Source organism: Humulus lupulus, chromosome 6, assembly GCF_963169125.1.
Source record: "Humulus lupulus chromosome 6, drHumLupu1.1, whole genome shotgun sequence".
Classification (NCBI taxonomy): Eukaryota; Viridiplantae; Streptophyta; class Magnoliopsida; order Rosales; family Cannabaceae; genus Humulus; species Humulus lupulus.
The window spans coordinates 1891443-1916426 of NC_084798.1; the positions used below are offsets into that span (position 1 = coordinate 1891443).

A 24984-nucleotide genomic window follows, 5' to 3' on the forward strand; every position below is an offset into this window, starting at 1 on the left:
TTACAAGCATTTATGGGCAGCTGTTGTAGAAAATTGTCCATTGACACAACAAGCCGAAGCACAAAATTATTAAGAAATTGTAATTGATCAAGCTTAGACAATAGTCCACTTATGTACTGTGTAACAGAAAACTTAGCTGAAATATAAGAACAAGAAATTATTACAAAAAAACAAAAAAAAAAACAAAGTAAAAAGTACTCACATGTCATTGCATCATGATATAATCTGTAAGTGTTTTTTTAGTGGGCCAGGTAGGTATTCACACCAGAGAAGGAGCATAAGGTTTTTTCATGTAATTCAAGCATGGTCAGAGGCAGAGAATTTGAAATCAAATAAGAATCCTGCTATGTTGCATTAGGTCCAGAATCCCACCCTGTGTTAGAATGTTTATAGCTCAGTACCTTGGGTGATCTATAGATCTTTTCTACATATAATTAGGATAGGAACAGGACAGCTTTTGATGGTTTATAAAATAATGTCAATACAAAACCTATGAAAATTTCACAAATTCTAACAACTAATCAGTTTTCTTTTTGAAAAAATGGCCATAAGATGAACAGAACAAAAGGTTAATATTTTATTATGAATCCTTGAGAACTCATTAGGAGCCTCCTCAGATAAGAGCATGTAACCATATATCAAAAGAAATTGTCAGGACAACAATGCCATAAAATTTAAATTGTTTTTGGCCCAAAATCCCTTCCCAACAGCACCTTGACATTATGATTGGAAAATTCATACCCAAATATACTTAATCTGGGTAGTTTTGTGTTCACATTTATTTGATCTGATAGCTCCTATGACATTTTTTTTCCTCTTTTTTTGTGTGATACTTAGATGAGGCAATTTTCAGCCTGAAAGTTGGACATTATGTGGATAAAAAGCCAACTCAAAATAGGTCCTTATGGTATAGATCATTTTCATGTTTAGTTCTACACTAATAGTGAATAAGAATATTCAATCAGCAATTTCAATTTCCACTTAGAAACATATATAACAAAGTAAGTAAAACTTTAATCAAATATAGCAAAATTAACCCAAATAATTAAATTTAAACAAAATCAAATCAATTAGCAAAATCTTGATATAACTCACCATTAAATTAATTGACTGAAATTTCATCTTACTCTCAGTCTTGGGTTGCTTCAAAGTCTTTGCTTGTCCACCTAAAATATATAGAAAAATACAGAACTTAATTTATACTATTTTAATTACACAAATCGATGTTTATAAAAGATAAATCGAAAGGCAATCCAATCTAACAACCAGGATGATAAAAAAAACATGATAAAATAATATTATACCTATGATACTTATAATATTTATGTGCAGGATATTAGTAAGAACTGATAGCCAGTAAAGGAAAAGGAGAAGAATTAAACTATATATAACCATTGAGATTTTGATAAAGAAGAAAGATTAGTAATTGTAGTAATAATTATGGAGGTTGGGAAGAAGTAGCTAACTGACATGAAGAACATCACATTCTAAATATATGGTGATGATGGTATGTTGAAAAGTATATTCATTATGTATTGTTAAGTTTACATTTACGGTAGTTTCTCACCAGTGATGTCTCCAACAATGAGATTATGAGAGATATCTATCAGAGACATTTTCACAAACACATGGTGCACATCACAGTAGATAGGGTAACCAAACATACTAAGTATTTTGGGCGATTTTAGTGCGATTTGTGGGCGACTTTAATTTTTTTTTGTTTGTGACAGATTCAACTGTATTTGTGGCTGTATTGTATGATGGTGTTTGGGTTGTCGAGGGTTTCAACTGGGTATTCAATTCCCCAACAAGTAAGACGTTGATGTTTGACATTGACACTACTCTGGAAAAGTTGCGTAAAGTTTTGTATGAAGAGTTGGATGTGGATCATTTGGTGTATGAACTGAAATTAGAAGTCTGTTACATGTACATGAAAGGCACCAAGTTTCCGCCGGAGGTTTTAGTGAAAGATAGTCAACTACGAGTGTTTTTTAGCATGAAGGCAAAGATGAGTGTGGACAACTTGCTGCCACTATTTGTGACTAAGGTGAAGAAGAATGTGAATTTGGAGCCTACTCCCCCATCTGTAACCCCTCAAAGTGTGGTAGGGACCTTTGTCCCAGAAACTGATCAGGGGGTTGGTTTGAATAAGCAACTACCTAATAATATAGATGACCACAGAGCCGATATCGCATTTGATCATTTAGATGAGTTCGATGGTCCCTATTACAACGATGATCCTGTGGTTGATTTGGATGAGGATGATGATGTGGAGCTGGAAGTTGATGGAGCTGTACAGGTACCTCCCTTGAGGTTGGAACTAACTCCAAGCAACCAAGCAGAGCGACAAAGAAGACCCCCCTGTAGTGAGAATCACCAAACACCAGGAACTAGTAGCAGTCGGCCAGGTCCTTCCATTAGTACTCCTGCTTCTGAATTTGAAGTTTGTACCAAATTCAAACCTCTTATGTGGACTAGGGAAGACATAGAGGAAAATCATGTCTATACGACATCTCTTAGTGGTACGCCTTCAGGGGAGATACATCTTCGCAAGTTGTACACAAACAAGGAAGAATTTAAGAATGTAGTGGGAAGGTATGCACTGAAAAAGAATTTTGAGTGGATGGTGAGGAAGTCTGGCACTGATGTGTTGTATGTTACTTGCAAGGATCAAAATTGTAAATGGAGATTAAGGGGGAGGAAGAAGACACGTTGTGACATGTTCGAGGTTACTGTGTTCCACAACGAACACACATGTAACTTGGATTCTAGAAATTCTGATCACCGTCAAGCAGCACCGTGGGTTATTGGCCACATTATTAAGGAAAAGTACACATCAGATGGAACTAAGTACATGGCAAAAGACATACAGAAGGATATGTTTAAGGATTATGGCATCAAGATTAGTTATGAGAAGGCTTGGAGGTGCAGAGAGAAGGCACTTACGTATGTGAGGGGTACGCCAGCAGAATCTTATACAAAGTTATATGGTTACTTGTACATGCTGGAATAGAAGAATCCAGGTACTATTACTGACATTGTGAGAGAGGACGACCGGTTCAAGCACTGTTTTTGGTCACTGGATGCTTGTAGGAGGGGATTTAAGTTTTGTCGTCCTGTGATTAGTATTGACGGAACATTCTTGAAGACAAAGTATGGGGGCACAATCTTACTTGCTGTTGCGTACGATGCAAACAACCAATTGTTTTCGATGGCCTTTGCAATTGTCGACAGTGAGAACCACGACTCTTGGAAGTATTTCTTGCAGAAGTTAAGGGAAGCCATTGGGGAGGTTGAAAACCTTGTGTTCGTATCGGATAGGCATCAGAGCATTGAACAGGCTGTCGAGGTCGTTTTCCCCGAAGCATGCCATTGTTTTTGCTTTAAACATATTACTATGAATGTCACGTTCAAGTTCAAGACTGATGTATGTAACACGCAAATATGGCTGGCACCCTACGCATGGTCGAAGACTGAATGTGATAGACATTTTGAGGTGCTCAAACGGATGGATCCTCCCATTGCTACATATGTCGATCAAATAGGGCTTGAAAAGTGGGCTCGTCCTTATTGTCCAGGCGATCGGTACAACATAATGACAAGCAACGCCGCTGAAAGCTTCAACAACGTGACAGAAGAATTCAGGAAATATCCAATATTTACTTTGGTTGAATTCACCAGGTTCACATTGCAAAATTGGTTTGCTGATCGTCTCGAAAATGCAAGTAAGTGCACTACCCCTTTGGCAACTACTTTTGAGAAGGATTTAAAAGCACAACATGAAAATGGTAGGTTCAGGACTGTCTATCGTAATGGTGCACAATTATTTAACGTTGGTACGGGTCCTGAAGGTCATAGAGGTGGTGATGTGGACTTAGTCGAGAGAACATGCACATGCGGAATGTTCCAATTGCTAAAAATCCCTTGTCCTCATGCATGTGCCGCAGCAATTAGTCAGAATGCTAGCATGTACGCACTTAGCTACCCGTACTACACAAAAGACACGTGGAAGAAGACCTACGATGCAACAATTAATGTTGTCGGGGAGGAGGATGATTGGGTACTACCGGAACACATCAAGAACATGAGAGTCGGGGTACCAGTGGATAAAAAACTGATGGGTCGGCCTAGGAAGAGCAATGTGGGTAGAAGACCGACGAAGCGTCGCCCGTCTAATGGTCAAGTGGTTGTGGAACCTCGCCATTGTACTAACTGCGGTGGTTCGGGGCACAACAGAGCTACATGCAAAGCTCGAGTTTGAAGCTTTTCTCTATTAGTGTACTTATCTATATTAGTTGTAATGCACTTATTTTTTTACTGGATTTTTGTGTTGTATTCTTAGTTGTTGTTACAGTTTTTTAACATTTTTTTTTTATACAGGAATGTGTGAACCATGTAGAATTTTTAACAGGGTCAAAGTAGATTTTTTTTCCAATTTGCGATAGCTGGCGATGTTTTTGCGATTAGCATTGCGATTTTGTGCGATATATTTTGGAGATTAATTATGCGATTTTTGTGCGATAAATGCGATTTCAGACGATGTAAATGTGTGACAATGTGCGATTTTCAAAGCGAAATTAGCGATTAAAGACGATTTCTAACATATTTTACTAATCTGACAAAATATAATAGTGTCGTAAATATAATAGTGTCGTAAATATTATACATTCTGGTAAAATAAGTCAACACACCACCTATGTCTAAAGGTGAGCATGTTATCATCGTTAACTTTCTCAAACAACCGATCCAACATTCGGTGCTCCACGTATTCAATGGCATATATTCCATAATCGCCACTGCAAATAAAAAGACATTGGTAATTATTAGTAGCAATTTAGTAAAGTAATTCATAATGGAGTACAAAATAAAATAAATACAAAAAGAGACATTTACCTGCTTTCCGCTTGCGGTACAACTTCCGGAGTAGCTCGTTTATAATTCATTTGTGGGAGCTGGCTGAGATCACCTGTTTCAACCGGAAATACATAACTGTTGGTCTTAAAATAACCAGAAGCCCGCAATAAGGATGCAAATATCTCAGTATAAGGCTTCAAATATGACTTCATATTGTCCTCAGTCGTGGCGCCGATATCACAGTCATATACAACAATCTGCCAATTCTCAATATCTACCTCAACAGCCACCCAATGCTTCTCAGCAGGAAGGTTCAATGTGAAGTAGATGTACTCCTGGTTCTCCCAACAAGGCAAGTGCCGATGCTCCATCCCCCTCACATAATCAATGACTGACTCATCCCAGATAAATGTGCTTCTGTCACCATCATGACAATTACAGTGCATTGAAAATATTTGTGGAGCAGATGTGTCCAGAACCACACAATTCGTAGTGTACACCTCAGGGAAGAGCTTCCTCCTTCTTCTCAACAAGTGAAATATGGCATCAATTTGCTGCATTTGAAATAAAAATGGTTAGAATCGAATCGCACAAAAGTCGCACAAATGTCGCAAACAAGTCGCATAAAACACAATTTCTGTAATTAAATCGCTTTATGTCGCACAGACATCGCCAAACGTCGCGCATATCCCAATGTACCATTTTCGCGATTTAATTACGATTTAAACAATCAATCAACTTATACATCGCTAAATATCGCAAATAAAATGATGTATTGTTCAAAATGAGAAAAAAGTAAAATTAAACAGTTAAGAAACAAGTACTTACAGAATCGTCGATCCATTCGTGCTCCACCATCAACTTCATGAACCAACTCCGATCAGTAATGCCAGTGTGCACTTCTCTAGGACGGCGGTTGTCCCTCGAGTAAGTAATCCACCTTTTGAAAAATTTGTATAGTCGTGGGTCTGCTGGCCTCAAAGTATCAACCTCAACAGGACCAGTTCGTTGTTTCTTCTTCCCCGCTGTGCAGTCCTTCAAATACACTGGCTTCCGTTTTGCCCTCCTCACAAATTCCACTCCAGCTGGTGGCCCATCCAACTGTTGCACATCCTGAGACTGCGTATCTCCGATGGCCATAATAATGGCATCCGTTGGAGTAGAAGGAACCTCATCTACGTTGGGTTCCCAATCTTCAGGGTACACGTCGTCTTCAGAACCAGAATTATACTGACGACATTCATCCTCTGCTGGCTGTGATGGTTGCTTCTGTAACAAACTTATCACGGTCGCAAGTTGATCCATGATAAGCTTCTTCATCTCCGCCTGACTACTCTCAAACGTAGTCTTCATCTCATTCTGTGCAGCCAGAATTACTATTTGTTGGGCTTCGACCTTCTCCAATCTCTTCGCCAACCCAAGGTAGTCGACGTCATTGGCTGCAGGAGTTGAGGTTGGAGGCACAGTGCCTGATGTGGACGGCTCTGTTTGTTCTTTCGGTGGTGATGGTGGAATGATTTTTGCAGTTTGAACATATTCCGCCACCCGTTTTGCTTGGGTCTCGAATTGAGTGGAATCTTGTGTTCCAGCTTCTGTTTCTTCCATCTCATCTGAGCCCATATCCACCGTGGGGACTTCACCCTCACAATTGGACTTCCAGTATTCAACCTCCCAATTCCGAGGGTGCAAGATCTGAAGAACAACCATCTGCATAACCAAAAAAATAAGAAAACAATCAATATCGCAGAAACTCAAAGAAACATCGCATAATGTCGCAAAATTATATTATCAACAAAGTAATAAAAATCGCATTTATGTCGCAAGAAGTCGCAATTATGTCGCGAATATTTTTAAAAGAAATCAAATATAAATCACAAAATAAAAAATCGCATAATGTCGCAAATATGTCGCAAAACAGATAATGTAAATCGCAAAAAGAAAAATGTTGTCGCACAAATGTCGCGTAAAACTCGCACATATATCGCAAATAATATTGAAGGCAAAATATATCAGAACAACAATGAGAAATAGAGAAAGATTCACATACCCTTTTCTCAATCAGCAGTGCTACATCAGTTTGCTTCACATCGTGTTTCGTAACAGTAACGGGGGTGCTCCAGTTCAACATTCTAGGGAATCTGCTCCCTTTGCACTGCCCATACTTCTTCCCCACATCTTGCATGACCTCAAACGCCCAATATTGCAGGGCCGGTGCATATCCGTACACATTGTACTTCGCTTCTAGTTGAGTAACTTTTTTCTCCTTCTTGGATTTCTTCTTCTTCTTATCTTTCTTGCTCGACAACTTATCCAGGTAGTTTTGTCGTAGCTGCTGCATATTTTTAGCTATGGAAGACAACAGCTTCTGATAAGAAAGGAGGCCCCAAGGATACTTGAAGAAGTTATCTACATTTTCAACTAACTTCAGCATATCAGTCCAAATATACACACCCTCGGACCGTGACAACAGAACGCCTTCAACAAAAGCACATAAACCCAGCTTGTAAACATCATCTTCAACATCACACACCTCAAAAGCTAGCCAAAGGGTTTTGAAGGCCACCCTTTTCGCATTGTTGAAATAGTCCCGCAGTATCCGATCAGAATCACATTGTGTATTCAATTCTGCTGTCGAGGGGCCACCGCTCATCTTTAGGCCTGTGATCAAAACGAACTCAGACCTCCCAAATCTGGTTTCTGTTTTACCCACGTAAAACCACACTTCATCGTTTTTAACTTCACTGACTTTCTTTTTCCTCAATAACAGTTGATGCACAATCACCCCAGAGAATTGACGAACACTGGCATTCCAAAAAGATCCGAAGGAACTTTCCTTCACCTTATCAGTCAACTTAAAGGTTTTGAACTTATCCTTTATAGCAGTTAAGTACCCGCTCCCTCTGTAGCTGATACGCCCTGGAAAATGCTCGAACAATGGGAGAACGAGCTCTGGAGCCATCTGCATTTTTAAAAACATGATTCATAATCGCACAAATTTCGCAAAAGAACTCGCAAAACCTCGCAAAACTACAATTATAAAAAATGTATAAGGTTTTAAAATTAAAATCGCAAACCTATCTAATATAATCGCACAAACATCGAACAAAGATCGCTAAAATAACACAAATGCCATAAACTATCATTATTTTCCCTACATAATCGGACAATATCGCCCAAATGTCGTTCAAAAATCGCAAATCAGACACAAACAACGCCAAGCAACCATACTGCCTTGATAAGTCGCACAAAATCGCACAAACATCGCTTAATATCGCAAATTTATGAGAAACCAAAGAAAAAGCAGTCCCGATACCCAGATTCTTCCCCAAACACAAAATAGTAGAAATCTGAACATTAATCACAGAATGCAGTTCTAAAACAACAAACTAACCTCAAATACACCAATTTCGTTCGAATTAAAAAGAGAAATTAAAAGAAAAATATAAAAAACAAACCTTGATTCCCGTGGGTTCAAATGGCTGTGGCGGCGGTGATCGGAGACTGGGTTCTCGGAGGTCCGGCCTTTCGTTCCTTGGTCCGCGTGGGTCACTGGGTTCGTGTGGGTTTGATGTGGGTCACTGGGTTCCTTGGTCCGCGTGGGTAGTGTTCGTGTGGGTCACTGGGTTCGGTGTGGGCGTGTGGGTTCGTGTGGGTCGCTGGTTCGGTGTGGGTTCGCTGGTTCGGGGTGGCTGGGTTCCATGCACGACGAGTCCGTCCCTGGTCTGTAGAAAGATGGCGAGAATGAGATAATTCAAGAGAGAGAAGGGTGTTAGAGAAAAGGGAGGGAAGTTGAAAAGTCAAGGGTATTTTGGGGAAGAAATTGAAATAGTGGGATAATTTTCCTATTTTTATTTTTTGAGTTTAATTTTTTAGCATATTATGTCAAATTTCCCATTCCAAATAATAATCACAGCTGTAGTATTACACAGCTGCATGTGGAGCTGACGTAATATTAAATACTAAATGTAAAAATATTACAAAAATGTGAAAAATAAGTATATTTTAAACAAATTATATATATATATATATATGATGATGATGAGTTAACATAGAGCTAGCTGTATTCCACGTTTTTATAATATTGAAGTAAAAGTAGTGAAGTTATCACATGATGAAGAATATAAATAATTTGTTTTTTTCTTTTATTTTAATTGTGTTTGCCCCTTCACTACTATTATTTTAATGTTTAAAAAAGCAATTAATAGAAAGATAACATGACTTGACTCGAAAATGGAGACTATTATATATCCATGCGATGATGAGTTAATAGCTGTATTCCATGTTTTCCTAACAACCAAACAATATATATTCAAGTAAAAGTAGTGAAAGTTATCACGAAGAATATAAATATATAAGAGAAAAGTAAACGGTTGTGAAGACTTAATAAAAGGAAACAGCTGTAGTTTGGCCATTCAATTACATCTTCTCAAGTGCTATTCTTAATTTCAGATTTAAAAGGAAAAAAAAAAAGAATCGGGACTTTTCTTCTGAATTTAGTTTGCTTATTAGATCTTTTCTTCTTCTTCTGAATTTTCACAAAATTCATATTTGCCGATTGCTTTACCAACATTTCTGAGAGTTCATCATCTTCCATCTCTCAAGTCTCTCTCTCCTTTTAACCTCTTACTTTTGAGTTTTGAGTTTTCACTAGTCATTCTAATTCCAATCTTGCAAAATTTTGAAATAATAATAAAAAAAAATTACTATGCTCATTTGCTTATTTGCTCTTAATTTGCTAAAACAAATACTTAAGGTTTAATCTTTATATTGTTACCTTTTGCAGATCAAGCTCAAACCAAATTTGGACACTCAAGTCAATTACATCTTCTCAACTACTATTCTTAATTTTTCAGATTTAAAAAAAAGAAAAAAAAAAATCAAGACTTTTCTTCTTCTGGCTTTAGTTTTCCCTGCTCTGTTGGTAAAAAAAAATAATCCTACTTTGCTTAGATATTTGCTTTTTTCTGAATTTTCTGAGATTTTGAGAGTTCATCTTCTTCTTCCTCTCAAGTCTCACCCAATTTCTTTCTCTTTCACCCAATGTCTAGTGAGGTACAATATTCCCTACTTATCTGGTCCTCATTTATTAAATCAAATACTTCTAATTAAGTTTAGTCTTATCCTTACTTTTTTGCAGATCAAACTCAAACTCAAAGCATCAGAACTTTTCTTTAGTTTTCAGCTACACTCTGCTCTGCTCTGTTGGTAAGAAAAAAAAAATCTAATCTCTCTCTCATTTTAACCACTTGCATATGAGTTTTCAGGTACATTATTTCTTATTATGCTCGTTTCCTTATCTGCTTCTCATTTGTTAAATAAAATAATTTACGTTTAGTCTAATGGTTACTTTTTGCAGATCAAACTCAAACTCAATTAAATTCTCAACTTTTCCGATTAAAAGAGGAAGAAGAAGCACCAGAACTTTTCTTCTGGCTTTGGTAAAAAACATTCCTACTTTGGTTTGATTACACAGTAGTTATATCAAATAACGTTGAATAATATAGTAAAAGCACCCACCTATACTGCTAACAGAGAAGAAAAATATGTGTTCCATATGTATTTTATTTGATATATTTATGTAACATTGTTTTATTTTCTTTAACTTTTTCTGTTTAATATTAAAAACAATATATATTCTAATTAGTTTTCCTTTTTCCTTGTCACTTCACTTGCTCCTTTTTTTACATGTAAAAACAAAACAAAATGCTGACAATTATTGGATACTGTAATAATATATAAAATAATATGACTGAGCGACACTACGTCTCATCTTCTTCTTTCTCTTTCAATATCGCTACCCTTTTCACCTCCTGTGTTTCAGTTTTCAGTAGTCATTCTAATCCCAAACGTTTTTTCGTTCTCTTCATTGTATTACAAAAAACACTATTCTCTTCATTGTTCCCTATGCTCATTTCCTTATCATTTGTTAAATAAAATACTTTTACCGTTTACTCTTATTGTTACCTTTTGCAGATCAAACTCATCAAACCAAATTTGGGCACTCAATGAAATTCTGAACTTTTTTTATTGAAAGAAGACGAAGAAGCATCAAGACTTTTCTTCTGGCTTTTGTTTTCCCCTGCGTTGTGCTCTGCTGCTAAAAACACATTCCTACTTTGCTGCTAAATTTCTGTTATTGTGAAAAGACAAGAGAAAAAGAAAGGTTGGTATTAATTGTCCAAGCTACTGATCAGGTGCGTGCCTTCCTGTTGAAAGAACTAGTTTTGCTTTGTTTTTCCAGTTTCTTAATATATATACATCATATTATTGTATTAATTTGTTGTTGTTATTGAACTTAATTCAGTAACAAACAAAGTAGTAGTACAAGCCAATTGCTAGCATGGAAATTGTTATTTCAGTTGCCGCCAAAATAGCAGAGTATACAGTGGCACCAGTGGGTCGACAGTTGGGTTATTTGTTTCGCTACTCAGCCAATGTAGATAACCTCAAAATTCGAATGCAAGATTTGAAGGATGCCAGAGAAAGACTGCAACATCGTGTCGACGAAGCTAGAAATAATTGTGAAGAAATTGAAGATGATGTTCAAAACTGGCTGAACAACGTTGATGAAATCTCCTTGGAGGCTGAAACGTTTCTTAGCCATGGAGACCATGCAAAGGCTGAATGTTCTTCTTGTGGGTCCGTTTTGCATTTGGTGACGCGACATCAATTCAGTAGGAAAGCAAAGAAGATGTCAACTGAAGTATGCGCAGTGGACAAAAAGAAATTTGACGGGATACAGATCTCTTATCGTCTTCATCGGCAAGAAAGTTACTCTGCAATAACCAAAGGCTACGAGACTTTTGATTCAAGGAAGGGAATTCTAGCGAGCATAATGGAAGCTGTAAGGGATGCTAATAGAAGCAGGATAGGCTTGCATGGAATGGCTGGAATTGGCAAAACTCTGCTTGCCAATGAAATTGCTAGACAAGTTGTGAAAGATAAGTTATTTAGTAAGGTGGTTATCATTACTATTTCCCAAACACCTAATGAAGAAGCGATTCAACAACATATTGCTGATATGCTTGAGCTAGAGTTTGGCAAAACAGATAACACTAAGGGCAAGCGAGCAACACTTCTTAAACAGCGATTGAATCCAGAAAATAAGATTCTGTTAATTATTGACGATATTTGGAAGGAACTTAATCTAAAAGAAATTGGAATCCACGACGAGTGCCAGATGCTACTAACCTCTAGAACTCAACATGTTTTACGCAACTCAATGGGTGTTGCTGAGAGTAATGTGTTCTTTCTTCAACCTTTAGACCCACTGGAAGCTACAAGTTTGTTTAAGAAAATCATTGGAGAAATAGTTGAAAATGCAGATTACAATCCTTGGGCACGCCAAATTGTTGCGGAATGTGCGGGCCTACCAGTTTCCATTGCTACAGTGGCACATGCTTTGAAATGCAATATGGAATTGTCCATATGGCAGGATGCATTGCATCGACTACGGAGTTCGGGCTTCATGGTGATCGAGGGAATGGATGAGAAAGTCTACTTGAGTATTAGGTTGAGTTACGATTTTCTTGGAAGTCATAAGGAGGCAAAATCATTGCTATTGCTTTGTGCTTTACATGAAGAAGATGCAGAAATAGGAGTGGAAGACCTGATGAGATACAGTATGGGTTGCCACTTGCTTCAAGGGGTCAAAAATGTGAAAGAGGCAAGAATCAGGGTGTATTCACTGGTTGCTAAACTGAAATCTCATTGTCTGTTATTGGATGACGAAAGTAAAAGTTATGTGAAGATGCACGATGTTGTTCGTGATGTTTGCATAGTAATTGCAAGGGAAGATGAACATAGGATGAATAGCATTACTAGTGCTACTATGTATGAGGAATTTGTTTTGCATGAAAGACATAAAGCATCTAATGCAATTTCCTTTCTTGACTATGATGATTTAAATAAGCTCCCTGAAAAATTGGAATGTCCTATGTTAAAGTTGCTTCTTCTATCTACGTTAAAGTTGTCTTTTCTATTTGGTAGACAATCAATTCCAATCGACTTTTTTGAACAAACTAAGAAACTTGAAGCTTTGGTTATGGATAATACAAGACTAGAATCATTACCACCATCCTTTCATTTGCTTCAAAATCTCCAAACATTATGTCTACGTGGTTCTTCTCTGAAAGACATAGCTGTGATTGGTGAATTAAAGAATTTAAAAGTTCTTGATCTCTTTTGGTGTTATTCCTTGAAGTTGTTGCCAAAGGAAATAGGAGAATTGCGGTGTCTACAACTACTAGATCTACGAGGATGTAATGATTTAAAAGTCATCGAGCCAAATGTCATTTCAAATTTGACACAAATGGAAGAGCTCTATCTGCCAGAAAAGTTTAAGGGATGGGAGATTGAAGAGGGCAGTATGAAAGAAAGAAGAAATGCCAGTCTTATTGAGATAAAGAGTTTGCAACTACTGACAGTTTTATATTTGACCGTAGCAAGTGAAAATATTTTGCCAGAGAAGTTGTTTAGTGAAAAGTTGGAGAGATACCAAGTATCTATTGGAGATGAATACAACTGGTATAATGAATTTTCAAGGTGTTTGGAGCTGCTAAATCTCTCAAATATGAATGAAATAAATGCATCTGGACTTAAATCATTGATTAAAAGGTCAGAATGTTTATCACTAGAGAGATTAGTGGATGTCACCAATGTTGTTCATGATCTTGATAAAGATGGTTTTCCTAGATTAAAGCATCTGAGGCTTATACAGTTAACAAGCTTGGAAAGGATATGTCATGGTAAACTCCCAACAGGCTCCTTCAATGAATTGAGAGAGGTGGAAGTGCGGAATTGTGGTAGATTAAAGAATTTGTTCCCTTTGTCCGTCACCAAACTACTTCATGAGATTAGAGTAGAAGAATGCGTGATGATGGAAGAGATAGTCAGCCATGGGAGAGAAAATGAAGGCGATGATGAAGCTTCCCATAACATTGATGAGTCTTTTCAATTACGCTCCTTGTTTCTACATTCTCTACCAAAGTTTGCCCACTTTTACTTCTCCAAGCTGAAGACAACTGGCGAGTCTTCACTGGTAGATTATTCAAAATCTTTATTCAATGATACGGTACAACTCTTTCTGGTCATTATATAATACTAGCTAAAATAAGCTATTTTATGTTTGTATCTCTTCTTTTATTTTGTTGATATATGTTATTAATTTATGTGAATCTACGTAATTATCTTTTTCATACAACTTTAATGTCAATATTCCACGTATAAAGTTTGGATTGATGAGTCTCTAGTTCATAAATTATATATTCTTACTCTTTCCTTTTATAAGCATGGCATCAGGTGTTTAAAAATAAAGACATATTTCAAATTCTAAATAAAAATAGATTTAAAATATCAATTTTAAGTTTCGTGCATACACATTTTTAATAATTAATCAATTTTCCTTTAGCTGTTTTTTTCAAGTATTATATATTAATTAAATTAAATTATTACATATACTGGTACTTGCAGGTTTCATTTGCTAACTTGGAGATTTTAGAAGTTAGAAGCTGCGATAATTTAAAGTATGTGTTCTCTTCTACTCTTGCTCAATGTTTTGTAAACCTAAGAAGCTTAAAAGTGGGTAATTGTAAAGCAATGGAAGACATATGTGTGACTACAAAGAAATTTGGAGAAGAAGAATCTCAGTTGGAAAGGATTTTGTTCCCTAAATTAGAATCTATTGAGCTTGATAAGCTTTCAGCCCTCCAAAGATTTTGTGCTACAGATTCTAGTATGGAATTTCCACAGCTATCAGAGTTAAGAATAAATGATTGTCCAGAACTCAAGATATTTGTTAGCTCTTCAACCATATCAATACAAGTATTTGTTGACTACAAGGAAGTGAACCAGCTTGTATCAGCACAACATTTCTTCAATGAAAAGGTAACTCTTTAATTAATGTAACGTACAATAAATGTCTAATTTAAGTATCACTTTTTTTTATAAACACATGAAATAAAGTTTTTCTGAAATTCCTTATGAGCAATGCCATACATACTTTCATATTGCACATCAAAATTACACACTACGCTGCGTAATTAATCTCAACCATATATATTTTTAAGTGGGTCCACACCATATTTTTAATTGCATCCTGTGTAACTTTTGTGTGCAGTTTAGAAGTGTGCCAATCATTTCTCATTCATTTATATATATATAATTACTTGGATAAAATGTCACTACTATTTAATAAGTTCATATTTTGTAGTTTAGATTTTCCTTTCTTTTCAATTATGATATTTTTAAGGTAGGTGTTATATTTGATTGATTGATTGTTGTATGTGGATTCATTTCAACTATTTTCTATTTTAGGTTATTTTGAATTTATAAGTATTTTCATACTTTTTTTATACATAAGAAAATTTGAGGTGAAAGTCCCTAATTAATTTTTTTTCTTATATGTAAATACGTAAAAAATTTAACTTGAGTAACATATATTATGGTACGGTCATAGATCTTTGCCATTGAAACAAACCAAGGATTAATGTGGAAGCCACACCTTATCCCAAATAATATTGAGTTTATTATATATTTCGAAATCATCAAATCTATTTTAAAGACTTCACATAATCATTAAAAAAAAATAACTCAAAGGCATTCGGCTTGATGACATTAAAAATTGAAATTATAGTTTGAAAAAATAAAATGTGATGAATCAACATACTTTTAACTTAATTAGTTTTGTTTTATTTAAACTATAAAATTTAAGTTTCTTAAGTGAATTTTTAATTATCATAGTTAACAAATTTCTATTTTTTTTTTCTTTCAAAATATGATAGTTTTAAATTAAATTTCAAATAATTTATTATTAATACTATTTTTTACTTTATTTACTTATTTTGAATCATTTAGATTTTTAAAATGTTTGATAAATTAAAAATAATATTGGCTAATAAAGTGTATGTGGTAGCATTTCCGTTGAAATTTTTTACATAGTTATTTAAGTTACAAATATATCTACTTATGAAGTTTCACTGTAAATTTTCCTATATTTATATTATTACTAAGAATTTGGACAAATTCTAAGTAAGAAAATGCGTACATTGTTAGTGTCAATATTAGGGATAAATTAAGTTTAAGTTGATCAATCTCTAATTTTATTACATATAAGAAAATGACATGTTTGCATAATTAATAATTTTCATGCGTTTTTATATATTATACATTTAGTACAACTAATTAATAATGTTGTCTTATAATCTTGGACAATTTCATTACATTTATTAAATAAGTTGAAAATATCAATTTTATATTAGCTATGTAGCTAATTTTGTTACATTTATTGAATATGTTAAGAATAATAAAATCTATTTTTAAAAACACCACATAATCATTAAAAGAAGCCTAAAATATGATTTATAATTTAAAAAAAAAATGTGTATGTAGTTATCAAGTGGTATCTCTTGTATTTCTGAATTTTTTATGACTGTATACTACTTTTAACAAGCATCCTACCAGTTTATGGTGCTAAAATAAAAAAATTTACAAATGTATTTCGGTGGTCCCTTTTTCAGAGGACTATTTACAAAATACTTGAAGTCCAAAAGGACCGAATTATGTTTATATTTATATAACCAAATAAAAGTGAGTGACTACTCATCACAATTTATAGCAGATATTTTTCTTACTAAAAAAAACTACTCTATATGTTTTTTTTTTTCTTAAAGTATACTAATATTTGTTTCATTATTAAACAGATTATTATTTGTCTCCTTTTTTTTAACATGTTTTTATTCATTACTAGATACAAGCAATGTATAATATCCACGTTTCTTAATTTTATTTATAGAATTTATTAATTATTTTTATTAAATTTATATTAATGTTATATAAATTTTAAAATAAATATACTATTTTAATTAAATACTTTATTTATTTTTGTTTAAGTTTATATTTGTTATAGTTTTTAAATTTTGGAGTGACAACAAAAAATTATATATTATATGTTTACTGTAATATTAAATATCCTATTTTAATTTGTTTAATTATTTATTATTTTAAAATAATTATTATTGTAAAATATCTCAAAAATATCATATTTTAAATTTTTTATTTTATTTTATTTAAGTTTAAGTGTTTACAAACTACCGTTAAATATAAGAATATTCTGTTAAATATAAGAATATTTCGTTAAAGTTAACTTTAAAAAATAAAAAAATCGTTAAAAACAAGAATTTCTGTTATCTACACACTTATTATATAGAAAAGATGTATATTCAAACTCCTCACACATTTATATAATTAATATTTTCTGAAATTAATTTTCTAATGCTAATTCTAGCCAATTTGATCCACAACTTGAAAAATAAAATTAATATAAAATTTTAAATCAAACAATTAGATTAGTGAACTTATATATATTTAGAGAAAACAAATTAAAAAACTTGTGACCACTGCTTTTAGGCACGGAGTTTTAAAAAAGCATACGAATAATATAATCTAACTAAAAAGTTAATAACAAATTCTAATAATTAAATTTATGAAGCTATATATTATTTTCGGATGCAATATTTAAAAATTACTAAAACAATTTAGTCACAATATATGATATATTGTTATAAACTTGTATATATTTTGAGAAAACAAATTAAAAAGTTTGTGACCATTGCTTTTAGGCACGGAGTTTTTATTAAGGGTAAATAGTATATAAAAAGTTTGATATTATTTGTTAATTTCAAAGAACTTAAACTTTAATAAAAAGGTAATAAGAAAGTGATATTTGATGATAGATAAAAAGTTTGGGAATAAATTTATATTAAAAGAACTCCTTAGAGTAAAACAAGACTAATTTTGCTATTTAGGTGGCATTTAAAGATGATGTCAAAATTTATAAGACAAATATATTACCAACAAAAGTATAGGGAAAAATTCACTTGCAACATAAATTGAAGAAACAAAAAGGGATATAAAATGAATTTCACATCTGAAAATTACTATTTATCATTTAATATAAAATAAGAAGGTGCAAACGAATCATTAAACCTAAAACGGGGCACCATATTTAATTTCCTCATTAATCAAACTATTAAAAGAAAAATATGACAAAAATAAAATATGTATGATCATGTATGCGTGACATGTTAATTATAAATAACAACTAAACATTTTTTCTAATCATATATGGCATGCTAAATGTATATATGAATAATTTCTTGAAGCAACATGTAAAAAAATGAAAATTAAAACGTTAATTGAGACTCCAGGGAATCAATATAGCAATTGTTATTTTTTAGTAATGTAATTATGTTTCTTATGGTCCCATTATTCTTAAAGTGAAGTGAGTAGTAATGCATGTGTGTAATTCTATTTGTTTTATTTTCAGATTGCATTTCCCAACTTAAAGGAGTTGACTGTTTGGAATTGTAATAATATCAAGTATCTCTTATCATTTGCCATGGCTCGAAGTCTTGTACAACTCAAGAAATTAAAGGTATATAGTTGTGAGAACATAGAAGAGGTAATAGTCAGTGATGAGGAATCAGGTGGTGGTGGAAGCAAATCAATAATATTTGAAAAACTAGAATCTCTTCAACTTGAATATCTTCCAAACATCATAAAGTTTTGTGAAGGAGATTGCATTGAATGTCCATTGTTGCCTAAACTGGGTATAGTGAGTTGTCCTAAACTGAAGGAATTTATAAGTAATTCAATAGATACAAGGGTGTGTACTGCTAGTGAAGAAATGGGCATCATGGTAGCATCTAAACAAAGCCTCTTCAATGACAAGGTAATATTTTATTGTCTTTGACTTTCGTACTAATTATCTTTTATTTTTTTATGATTAAGTTCGTGATTTACATTTTTAGCATCTAAAATTAATTGATTTATAATTTATTTAAAAATGCTATTTAAATTATTTTATATAGATATATTTATTTAAAAATAGAAATTTTATGTTTTTTTTTACTTTCTCATAAATCACTTGTGCAAGAATAAATGAGCATTATGGTGTTGAATTTTTTTTTTTTAAAGATGCATGAAAATGTTAAATATTGAAATTTTAAATTAACTAGCGTACCAAAACTATTAATTAAAAATTTATTACCTATATTATAATCACATAATTAATATTTCATAAGTAATTATTTTTATTTTGAGAAATATAAATTTAATTCAAAAAATAAAATTTATATATTGATGACCGGATAGAAAAATATAATAATTTAGGTACAAGATAAGTTTTTTGTGACTAAAGATAACATTTAATCACAATTAAATCATTTTTGTGACTAAAAATAGCATTTAGTCATACGTTGTGGCTCATAAAATTTTGATAATAATTTATTATATATAGCGATACACTTAAATGTGACTAAATATTCATGGCTTATTTGTAGGAATATTTTATGTATTTTTGACTAATTGGAACAAATAGAGCCTAGCTAGCTAAGACTTACACCATCAAGAAATATGTTAAAAAATCTTACAACAAAAATAATTAAATACAATTTGTTCCTTAAAATTTAATAAATGTATTAGCAAATTGAAATTGGTGCCCAACCATACTACTGTTAATAAATTTTAAACTAATTAATGTTTTTGGACTCTGATTTTTTAATAACAAGATCTATATAATGATGTGTTTTTAGTCACAAATTTTGAGACATTTACAAAGATATGGTAAAAATTAAGTTAATTATTATGTTTATGTGCATTTCACTTTTGCTACTAAATATAGTAAGTTGACCCAAAAAAAATAGTTGAATATATGGCAATCCAATCAAATATATATGTATATAAAAAAAAAATTACTATAAACAAAAACATAAAACTCCAATCTCTCACGCCCACACTTTCCTAAAACTCTTTTTTTTTCTCTCTATTTTTCGTGGTCTCCCACAAGTCTCTAGCTCCAATTCCAAGGGTGCGAGGCCTCAACTATTCATCGGCCCCTTTCTTAGTCGCGGGGCCTCAACTTTAGGGTCTTTTACCCTAATTAGTTATCTTAATATAAATTTGCTTTTCCAAACTTTTATCTATTATTAATTATTTCCTAAATTAATAAAATTAGTTCAATTTTACCCTTAACTTTGAATTGTTTTATGAATTTAATTTTTCATTCTTGATTTTTTATATTCTAGTATTATTTGAATATTAAGATTATTTATATTTTATCTCTAACACATATGCTATTAGAAAAATATCAAAAATTGGTTACATGATTGTCTTAAAAATATCTAAAATTAGTCACTAGATATATTGAGTTTAATTCTACCCATTGTTATCACAACACTTCCAAAAATATCCTTGACCAACATGACCTAAATAATAGAAAATCTCACCAAATATATAATATCGCCACACCCTATAGAACCAGCCATGCTTCATTTCTTCTCTATTTTTTTTATAAAAAAAAACAATAATTACTTTTAATCTATTGACTGGTTGAGATTTTTTTTTTTAAAGAAAATGTACTCTTTTTTTTTATTTAATTTTCTATTGTAATATAAATGTAGTACGGTCAAAAAAAGAGCATTTTAAAACAAAATGCATGGAGAAAGCCTGTTCAATAAATTGGACTCTTGTGGTTTTCATTTTTGAAAACAATATATTTTTTTTTTTGGTCAAGAAAACAATATTATTGCTATATATGTTTAGAGAACTACTTTTTACTGGTCTAATTTTTATTTTGTAATAAATTTCAGAAGTTTTTTTCCTTTTCTTTTGCCGGGAAATAATTTCAAAAGTTAAATATTACCTACAAAATTTGAAAAAAATTTATTCCTTTAAAAAAAAATCTAATTTGTTCAAATGCAATAACCATCACATTTCTAAATTGTACTATAAATAATATTATTCGAAACCATTTTTTTTTTCGGGACATTTGAAACCAATTTAGAAATGTGCAATTTTTTTTTAGGACCAAACAAGTTCAAATAATATTATTTTCAGTTATGTGGATATTTTTGTTTAAAATTATATTTTAAAGAGACATTATGCTATATAGTTTAAGGGTACTTGGTTTAATAAATTTTAAGTCATTTAAGTTTAGTAGTTGATAAATTTTAAGCGATTTAAGCCTAGTAGTTTAAATTTTAAGTTATTGAAGTCTAGTAACTTAAATTTTAAGCCTTGTGTTTGAAATTTTAAGTCATTTAAGCCTTGTGTGGTTTAAATTTTAAATCTTGTTGTTTAAATTTTAGACATTATGCTAAATAGTTTAAAGAGACTTAGTTTATATTTAAGCCATGTGGTTTAAATTTTAAGACTAGTATTTTAAATTTTAAGAACTAGTGATTTAAATTTTAAGCCTAATAGTTTAAATTTTAAGACTTGTAGTTTAAATTTTAGACCATCTAATAAAAAAAATGATTGTCAATGGAATGGCAACACAATTCACACAGGAGGTCTAATATGTCCTTTAATAAATTCACACTCTTTCACACCTTCAATATCACCAATACTTTATAAATATTAAAGTAATAGATTATTATTACTAAATTTATTCTTAATTCCAAAATATTTATATATTTGTGCAAAAACTAAAAATATACATAATTTTATTACATATAAGAAAATGCCATGTTTGCATAATTAATCATTTTCATGCGTTTTGATATATTATACATTTAGTTAAACTAAATGAGTACAACTAATTAATAATGTTGTCTTATAATCTTGGACAATTTCGTTACATTTATTAAATAAGTTGAAAATATCAATTTTATATTAGCTATGTAGCTAATTTTGTTACATTTATTGAATATGTTAAGAATAATAAAATCTATTTTTAAAAACACCACATAATCATTAAAAGAAGCCTAAAATATGATTTATAATTTAAAAAAATGTGTAGTTATCAAGTGGTACCTCTTGTATTTCTGAATTTTGTATGACGGTATACTTGAAGACCAAAATACTTGAATTTTTTATGAGTGTATAGCTAAAATAAGCTATTTTATGTTTGTATCTCTTCTATTATTTTGTTGATATGTGTTATTAATTATCTATTTCATACAACTTTAGTGTCAATATTCCACGTATAAAATTTGGATTGATGAGTCTCTAATTCATATATTATATATTCTCACTCTTTCCTTTTGTAAGCATGGCATCAGGTGTTTAAAAATAAAAACATATTCCAAATGAAAATAGATTTAAAATATCAATTTTAAGTTTCGTGCATACACATTTTTAATAATTAATCAATTTTCCTTTAGCTATTTTTTTCAAGTATTATATATTAATTTAATTAAATTATTACATATACTGGTACTTGCAGGTTTCATTTGCTAACTTGGAGATTTTAGAAGTTGGAAGCTGCGATAATTTAAAGTATATGTTCTCTATTACTCTTGCTCAATGTTTTGTAAACCTAAGAAGCTTAAAAGTGGGTAATTGTAAGGCAATGGAAGACATATGTGTGACTACAAAGAAATTTGGAGAAGAAGAATCTCAATTAGAAAGGATTTTGTTCCCTAAATTAGAATCTATTGAGCTTGATAAGCTTTCAGCCCTCCAAAGATTTTGTACGACAGATTCTTGTATGGAATTTCCACTGCTATCAAAGTTCATAATAAAAGACTGCCGCAAGGAAATGAACCAGCTTGTACCAGCAGAACCTTTCTTCAATGGAAAAGTAACTCTTTAATTAATTTAACGTACAATAAATGTCTAATTTAAGTATTACTTTTTTTTATAAACACATGAAATAAAGTTTTTCTGAAATTCCTTATGAGCAATGCCATACATACTCTCATATTGCACATCAAAATTACACCCTACGTTGTGTAATTAATCTCAACCATACATATTTTTAAGTGGGTTCACACCATATTTTTAATTTCATCATGTGTAACTTTTGTGTGCAATTTAGAAGTGTGCCAATCATTTCTCATTCATTATATATATATATATATAAATTACTGGGATAAAATGACACGACTATTTAATAGGTTCATATTTTGTAGTTTAGATCTTTCTTTCTTTTCAATTATGATATTTTTAAGGTAGGTGTTATATTTGATTGATTGATTGTTGCATGTGGATTCATTTCAACTATTTCTATTTTAGGTTATTTTGTATTTATAAGTATTTTCATACTTTTTTTTATACATAAGAAAATTTGAGGTGAAACTCCCTAATTAATTTTTAAATACCTAAAATATTTAACTTGAGTAACATATATTGAGTTAGATCTTTGCCATTAAAACAATCCAAGGATTAATGTGGAAGCTACATGGCCACACCTTATCCCAAATAATATTGAGTTTATTATATATTTCGAAATCATCAAATCTATTTTAAAGACTTCACATAATCATTAAAAAAATACCTCAAAGGCAGTTTATAATATATACAAAAATTATGTGAAATCTAAAAAAATCAAAATGACATTCGGCTTGATGACATTAAAAATTAAAATTATAGTTTGAAAAAATAAAATGTGATGAATCAACATATTCTGGACTTTTAACTTAATTAGTTTTGTTTTATTTTAACTATAAAATTTAAGTTTCTTAAGTGAATTTTTAATTATCATAGTTAACGAATTTCTATTTTTTTCTTTCAAATTATGATAGCTTTAAATTAAATTTCAAATAATTTATTATCAATATTATTTTTCACTTTATTTACTTATTTAAATCATTTAGATTTTTAAAATGTTTGTTAAATTAAAAATAATATTGGCTAATAAAGTGTATGTGTTAGTTACAAATATATCTACTTATGAAGTTTCACCGTAGATTTTCCTATATTTAAATATTTATATCATTACTAAGAATTTGGACAAATTCTAAGTAAGAAACTGCATACATTGTTAGTGTCAATATTATTAGGGATAAATTAAGTTTAAGTTGATCAATCTCTAATTTTATTACATATAAGAAAATGACATGTTTGCATAATTAATAATTTTCATGCGTTTTGATATATTATACATTTAGTACAACTAATTAATAATGTTGTCTTATAATCTTGGACAATTTCGTTACATTTATTAAATAAGTTGAAAATATCAATTTTATATTAGCTATGTAGCTAATTTTGTTACATTTATTGAATATGTTAAGAATAATAAAATCTACTTTTAAAAACACCGCATAATCATTAAAAGAAGCCTAAAATATGATTTATAATTTAAAAAAATGTGTAGTTATCAAGTGGTATACTACTTTTAACAAGCATCCTACCAGTTTTTGAAATTTTTTGAATGGTTTATATTTATATAACCAAATAAAAGTGAGTGACTACTCATCACAATTTATAGCAGATATTTTTCTTACTTAAAAAAAACTACTCTATATGTTTTTTTATTTGTTTTCTTAAAGTATACTAATAATCTGTTTAATAATGAAACAAATATTTTGTAAATAATCCTCTAAAAAAGGGACCACCCAAGTATTTTGTAAATGGTTTATGGTTTCTGGTGCCAAAATCAAATTTTTTACAAATGTACAAATGTACTTTTTTTTTAACATATTTTTATTCATTATGTATATTCAAACTCCTCACACATTTAAATAATTAATATTTTCTGCAATTAATTTTCTAATGCTAATTCTAGCCAATTTGATCCACAACTTGAAAAATAAAATTAATATAAAAAGTTAATAACAAATTCTAATAATTAAATTTATGAAGCTATATATTATTTTCGGATGCAATATTTAAAAATTACTAAAACAATTTAGTCACAATGTATGATATATTGTTATAAACTTGTTTATATTTTGAGAAAACAAATTAAAAAGTTTGTGACCACTGCTTTTAGGCAGAGTTTTTATTAACAACATATATAGGGTAAATAGTATATAAAATGTTCGTCTTCTAGATTCACATTTAGTAAGAACTGATTAGATATTATTAGTTAATTTCAAAGAACTTAAACTTTAATTTATCAAATTATAAAAAGAAACATATGAAAAATGTAAAATATATAAGCTCATGTATGCATGACATGTAAAAAGGTAATAAATATGTGATATTTGATGATAGATAAAAAGTTTGGGAATAAATTTATATTAAAAGAACTCGTTAGAGTAAAACAAGACTAATTTTGCTATTTAGGTGGCATTTGAAGATGATGTCAAAATTTATAAGACAAACATATTACCAGCAAAAGTATAGGGAAAAATTCACTTGCAACATAAATTGAAGAAACAAAAAGGGATATAAAATGAATTT

The 24984-nt window shown here is 31.1% G+C and overlaps 1 protein-coding gene across 1 annotated transcript in view; it reads left to right on the forward strand.

The window, feature by feature from the left end:
- LOC133781369 (uncharacterized) overlaps nucleotides 1–24984 on the forward strand; it is a 72561-nt gene that overhangs the window by 41372 nt on the left and 6205 nt on the right. Inside the window, exons 12-13 of the mRNA XM_062220342.1 lie at nucleotides 18179–18583; nucleotides 22079–22435. Of these exons, the coding sequence (XP_062076326.1) occupies nucleotides 18179–18583; nucleotides 22079–22435 (762 nt within the window). The remainder of the gene's footprint in view (nucleotides 1–18178; nucleotides 18584–22078; nucleotides 22436–24984) is intronic.